At 40.2% G+C, this 6,000-nt stretch overlaps 1 protein-coding gene across 2 annotated transcripts in view; it reads left to right on the top strand.

Moving 5' to 3' along the window:
• igf2bp2b (insulin-like growth factor 2 mRNA binding protein 2b) overlaps positions 1-6,000 on the top strand; it is a 58,604-nt gene that overhangs the window by 44,483 nt on the left and 8,121 nt on the right. For both annotated transcript variants that reach the window (XM_053614986.1, XM_053614987.1), the window contains 2 exons: positions 1,463-1,594; positions 5,748-5,810. In XM_053614986.1, coding sequence (XP_053470961.1) covers positions 1,463-1,594; positions 5,748-5,810 — 195 coding nt within the window. The remainder of the gene's footprint in view (positions 1-1,462; positions 1,595-5,747; positions 5,811-6,000) is intronic.

The following is a 6,000-nucleotide window of genomic DNA, read 5'->3' as shown; positions in this document are numbered from 1 at the left end:
AGAAAAGCCTTTCGTTACGTAATTTGTCACAGTTTCATGTTGGCATGTTGCCCAGCCCTACCACGAATAAATGAGCTCGTCACTGTGAAGCCTTGCTTACTTTAAGGCTTATTCCTTTATTTATTTCTTTATTCGCTTCATCGGTTGGGTGCTTGAATATTTATTTACTCATTTATGGATTTATTTCAGTAACTGTTTGTTTTGTTCATTCATTCAGTTATTTTCTTCTTTTTTGTTTGCTTAATTATCTGTTTGTATCGTGTATTATTCCACTCATTCATTCGTTTGCTTGTTGCTTGTAGTGTTGTTTATTGTCTAGTTGTAATTGTATATCAAATTTTTGTTGTACGTGGAGCTCGGGTAGCGGGGATGAATATCAAAATGGCTGCGCTGGTTTTCTTTTTTAAGTGTTTTTTAAGTGCCACCGAATACCTGTTTCCAGCATGTTTTTGGTTTCTTTGTCGAATTTTTGTACAATTTTTTTAGCCCGTGCGGTTGAAACTAGCAGGTAGAAAGAGGGTATTATTTTAGTGAGTGGCTTGTTTATGGCACTTGACACTTTCAGTGGAGATATGAAGGGTTTCAAGTAGATGAAAACGTTAATATTTTGTTAAATTGTGGTCTAGTAATTAATGTTCGGTTTAATTAACGTAGAATACGTCTATGTTTTTCCAAGTAGCATATATATATATATATATAAAGATGAATATTTAATATATAAATAATATATCATCTCAGTACCAAGGAAGACAGAATTGGAGCAATATTTCAATTCAAATATAAATTTAATACAATTTAGCCTTATAATACAGCACAATGTGGATGTAAATTAGGATTTGTGCTCATAATAAAACTGAAATAAGGATATATTTGCTGTATAATTGGATTTTTATTTTTTTTTAATATAACAAAATTGTTATATTATTGTATGTTATATATTGTAAATCATTATTTTAGCCATTACCTTGTAGTAGTCAGATGTCAAACTGGATTGAAAAAAAAAATTAAATGTAATGTAACGTTCAGAGATTTCAAAGTGGCACATCCCATCAGTGACTTCTGACATCTTAATCATTCGAATGCAACAACCGGTCAGTGACGTGAGGTGAGGAGCGATCGTGTCAACTGTTTATTCATGTTTTCATGATTGATCCCCATGAGACTCGCAGTTGTACTTGGCCACTGAGACGTTTCAAGGACTTTTAGCAGCACTGCAAATGATGTGTAAACAAATAAAGCCTTCTCAAATGTATGCTTGTGCCATTAAATTGGATTCCCTTTAACAGAACTGAATTCAGCTGGAGGGGTTTTTTTTTTTCCCAGCTCTTGAAATGAAGACAAGCGCTTGGCGTGGTAAAGCTGCACCACCATGTGGAGCTCAGTGGATGTTACATGTGTATTGTTTTCTGAGTAATTACTTACCCCCTGAGTCTCATCTCCCTGGGTGTTTTTGTGTCTGTAGCTGCAGACGGCACTGATCCCCGGCCTGAACCTGAACGCTTTGGGGATTTTCTCTCCTGCGCTGCCTGTCCTGTCTTCAGCCACAGGACCACGTGGAGTCACTTCAGTTCCTTCCACCTACAACCCTCTACTGGTGAGCATTAACATCTAGAATAAGCTTATTATATTGTGGAAACTAGATATTGTGGTTATTGAGAGTAGGCTCATACAGGGCTGGGCAATATGGATAAGACATAATCATATCGATCTCGATCACACTTTACATATACAGAGATGCTCAGATCCATTCAGTTTCCATCAGCGAGTATCATGCACCTCATGCACAGTGTGCTAAATCAGTGCGGCAGTTTATTAGGAACACCATGTCTTTCTTCAGTAGAGAAGGACACCATTTGCTCTCAGAACAGCCTCAGTTCTTCATGGGACGGATTCCACAAGGTGTTCGAAATATCGCTTTGAGTCCATGTTCACGTCATTGGGTCAATAATTTTACTTCAGCTCTCCCAAACATCCTAAAGGTGCTTTATTGGACTCACATCCGGTGACTGGGGAGGCCATTAATGTACACTAAGCACAACTCATTGTCATAATCACGGAACCAGTCTGAGATAGCACTGTGATATGGTGTAGCTTGATGCCGGAAGTAGTCAATGTAAGATAGGTAAATTGTGGTCACAAAGGGATGGACGTGGCCAGCGACAAAATTCAAATAGGCTGTGGCGTTCAAACGACGCTCAATTGGTATTAAAGGGCCCAAAGTGTGCAGAGAAAATATTTTCCACACCATTACACCACCAACAACCTGAACTGGGTGTCCAAGGGTCTATGGATTCATGCTGTTGATGCCAAATTGTTGATGACTCCGTCACAGCAGAAGCTGAGATTAATCAAACCAGGTGATGTTTTTAGCTGACAGGAGTGCTCTTGTAGCCATCCATCACAAGGTTTGATATGTTGTGAGCTCTGAGATGCTTTTCTGCTCACCACGGTTGTAAGAGTGGTTATTGTTGAGTTACTGTATCCTTTCTGCCAACTCAAACCAGTCTGGTCATTCTCCTCTGACCTCAAGGCGTTTCCGCCTGTTTTTAATTTTTTTGCGCCAATCTGTGTACGCTGTAGAAACTTGTGTGTGTGTGTGTGTGTGTGTGTGTGTGTGCGTGTGTGTGAAAGTCAGCAGTTTCTGAAATACTCAAACCAGCCCGTCTGGCATCAACAACCACGCCAAACTCACATAATGTGATGTTTGACGTGAACATTAACTGAAGCTCTTGACCTGTATCTGCAGCGTTGCAGCGCTGCCACGTGATTGGCTGATCGGATACTTGCGTGAACGAGTATGTGGCTGTGAGTGTAGTGTAAATATTAAGTCTAGACCACATTTCTGCAAATGCCAAGTAAACTCCTGCCACATTTCTCAAACCAGGCCACTTTGTCTCCCCTCGGTCAGGAAAGCCGCCATGATTTGTTGTTTATCCTGCCACTCAGTGCATCAGATAAACAGCTCCTACTGCCACAAAATGAAAAATAAACTGAATTGCTTTAAGTAACCATTAAAAAAAAAAAAAGGCTGATTCAACAATGTATTTTGCACACATCACAGCCAAGGAACAGGGCTGGGTTTTCCTCTTCCTATGCACCATATACTGTAGCTCAGTACTGATCCCTCGTTCCTTGTAGGTAACTCACAAGGCATATCTAGTGCTCAAATGCAATTTATAAAGCATACATGGACGGAGCAATAAAAATACATAAAAAAGTGGAAATTCAGGATGTAGTACCGTTTTGGACAATTATGATCGAGATTTTTTTATTTGTCTTTTATGTTTGTCTTGTTAATGGACATAGAGTTATAAAATGTACACATTGAGATTAATAGCATTATGGGTATTTATTTATATAACATTTTAGTTTTGCGTATCAAATATTACCCGTCCTTACTGGCCTGGGACCGTGCCATGGATATAAATACTACAATTTCCTCAACGTTACGAAAAGGATTACAACTGAAAACATACCAGGATATCCGGTGAAAATTCTAAAATTATTGGTGAAGTTTATGCGTGGGTCCAGTGCCGATACTGGACAGTTGAAGATGGGAAAAACATCACCTCAGATTCCTTGTCTTGTCTGACAGGAGTCTGAAATTTTCAGTGTGTTGAACTTTCTGAGATGCTTTTCTGCTCATCACGACTGTGAAGAGTTGTTTGAGTTACAGTAGACTTCCTGTGAGCGCTAACCAGTCTGGACATTCTCCTCTATATTTACATGATATTGTATTTAGCTACGTTCTGGTGATACCACTATGAGAACGTTACCATCATACATCCCTAATAATTCCGAGTGGAAAATTCGGTGTTTTAATGCTTAAAGCATTTTTTTGTTTTGTTACAGCCAGTAAGACCTCCCTTAGAGAAAATATCTCTCCAGTACAAATCCCTGAGCTCACAGAAATGGAATGTGTGAAGTTTACGCTGTCAGTTCGTGTTTCACTAATTTTAGTTCGATTATAAAAAGTACTTTTTGGACTGTTCACTGAGAGTGCATTTTCTGTTACCGGGGTAGCCTTAGAAGCACGGGCGTTCACGGGCACACCGAGAGAACCCTTACCGACGAGGTTATCGAGTGTCCGTGCGCTAGGTAACGCGCCAGTCTTTCGTCTGAGTCACTGTGATGTGTTTGTTAGTGAAGGAAGTGGGCCGGGAGGGTTAGTCATCGCTGAATCACTTGGTATGGTTTGGCTTTACAGGAAGATCGGCTTCATTAATAGAGGATGAGTTTACTGAAGGGCATGCAGGATCATGCTCTTTCCCTGGCGATCGTGTCTGAATAGTCACATATCACACCAAGTAATCCCTGACTCATCAGGGTCTAATTTATGCTTCTCAAAACAGCAAACACAAACAAGATTGTGAAATGTTCAGCTGTGCGTACTGAATAATACAAAAAAAGAGTTTACGCCATTTACTGAAGACGGAGCTTCGTGGCTTATTCTGTATTACGTAAAATAAATAAATAAATACATAAATAACGTGTAATTCCGTATATCTAATGTCTACTAATAGCTTTACGGTAAAACCCTTAGGGTTGAGCCATGCATTATTTCACAAGATCTTATCTGTTGCATAATAAGAGCGAGGCATGGCAAACTCTTAGGCATTGTTCGCATACTCGCCTGCGTATGTTACGTACATCCGGAGGATTCAAAGAGACTACGTGGCGTGTCTGAGCCGGATCATCCCTGTCCATCAGGTTATCAAGTCGTAACTGTCAAATGTTTCCAGATCCCATGCACAGTGATGTTAGACACACTTTGTAGCTTTTAAAACTTTCGGCCATCGTCGTGATTGTTGTCATTATCCGCGTCTCAGATCGAAGTCTCTGACCTTCCGTTGAGTGTTTCGAAGTGTTTACTAATCTCGGAAATCCAGAAAACTTGCTACACAAAACAAACCTTTCAGCAGGTTTAAAGTCTACAGAAGAGGTTTTTAACATTTAAAAAAAAAAAAAAAAAACAGTTATTGTTAGCGATCATAGAGAAAGATACAGTTTGAAGCGTTAGTTTGTTTAGTCAGTGTCACAGTGTTATATTGGTGCTATCTCCCCAGACCACCCGCTCCCCGACCCACCATTTTACTCTGCTATTGCACATGTGTATGCGTAGTTAAAAGCTTGAAACTCTTAGGGAGTCTTTCCTCGCCACCGGCTTGCTCAATTCGGATAAATTCACACATTTAAAATCTGTATCCCGTGTTTATATGGTTCTGTAAAGCTGCTTTGAGGCAGTGTCCATTGTAAAAAGCGCTATACAAATAAAATTGAATTGCACTGCATTAAATTATCATTGCATAACTTCCTGCTGCCTTCTACAACGCCATCTTTGCATTTTGGGGGCGGAGCCTAGTAATACATCATTCCGGTTTTCCTAGATGGCCGCCCACGTAGAGTGTTCAGCTCCATGGTGAAGTTTTGTTCGTGTTAGTAGATTACAGTAACTGTCATCAGTGAATGCGGTTTAAGGCAGATACTTACAGGAATGATTCTGGGTGACGTAAGCCAACGTTAGTTTTACACTGAAAAACAATGAAGTAAACATCACACACCAAACATACCCTGGCTGTTTGACTACATGTGGACTGAGAGGAAAATTGTATAAATTCCATTTTATTTTTTTACTGAACTGTTCCTTTAAGCTCCAGTAATTTCCTGTTGTATAATTTGTATATTTGTGACAGACCAATCAGTGTGTGTGTGTGTGTGTGTGTGTGTGTGTGTGTGTGTTGTCACAGGGTCAGGCATCAGCACTGGCTGGTTTGTACGGCTCTCCCCCTGCTCTACCCCTCCAACAGACCGTAAGTCTGCTCTGTTTTCCTTTCACCCCCCCACATCATTAATAGCAGCTCTAATTCTTCAGAAAGCAGGAGGAGACTGTGTTTATGAGGAAACATGCAGTGGAGGTGACAGAGTTGCTAGGATGGAACAAGCCTGACCGCTTTACCGTGCTTCATTTCAACACCTCACGTCTGCAGCCATTAATATAAC

Source organism: Ictalurus furcatus, chromosome 26, assembly GCF_023375685.1.
Source record: "Ictalurus furcatus strain D&B chromosome 26, Billie_1.0, whole genome shotgun sequence".
Classification (NCBI taxonomy): domain Eukaryota; kingdom Metazoa; phylum Chordata; class Actinopteri; order Siluriformes; family Ictaluridae; genus Ictalurus; species Ictalurus furcatus.
Note: the sequence above shows the minus strand (reverse complement) of the source record. Positions and strands in the feature narration are given on the sequence as shown.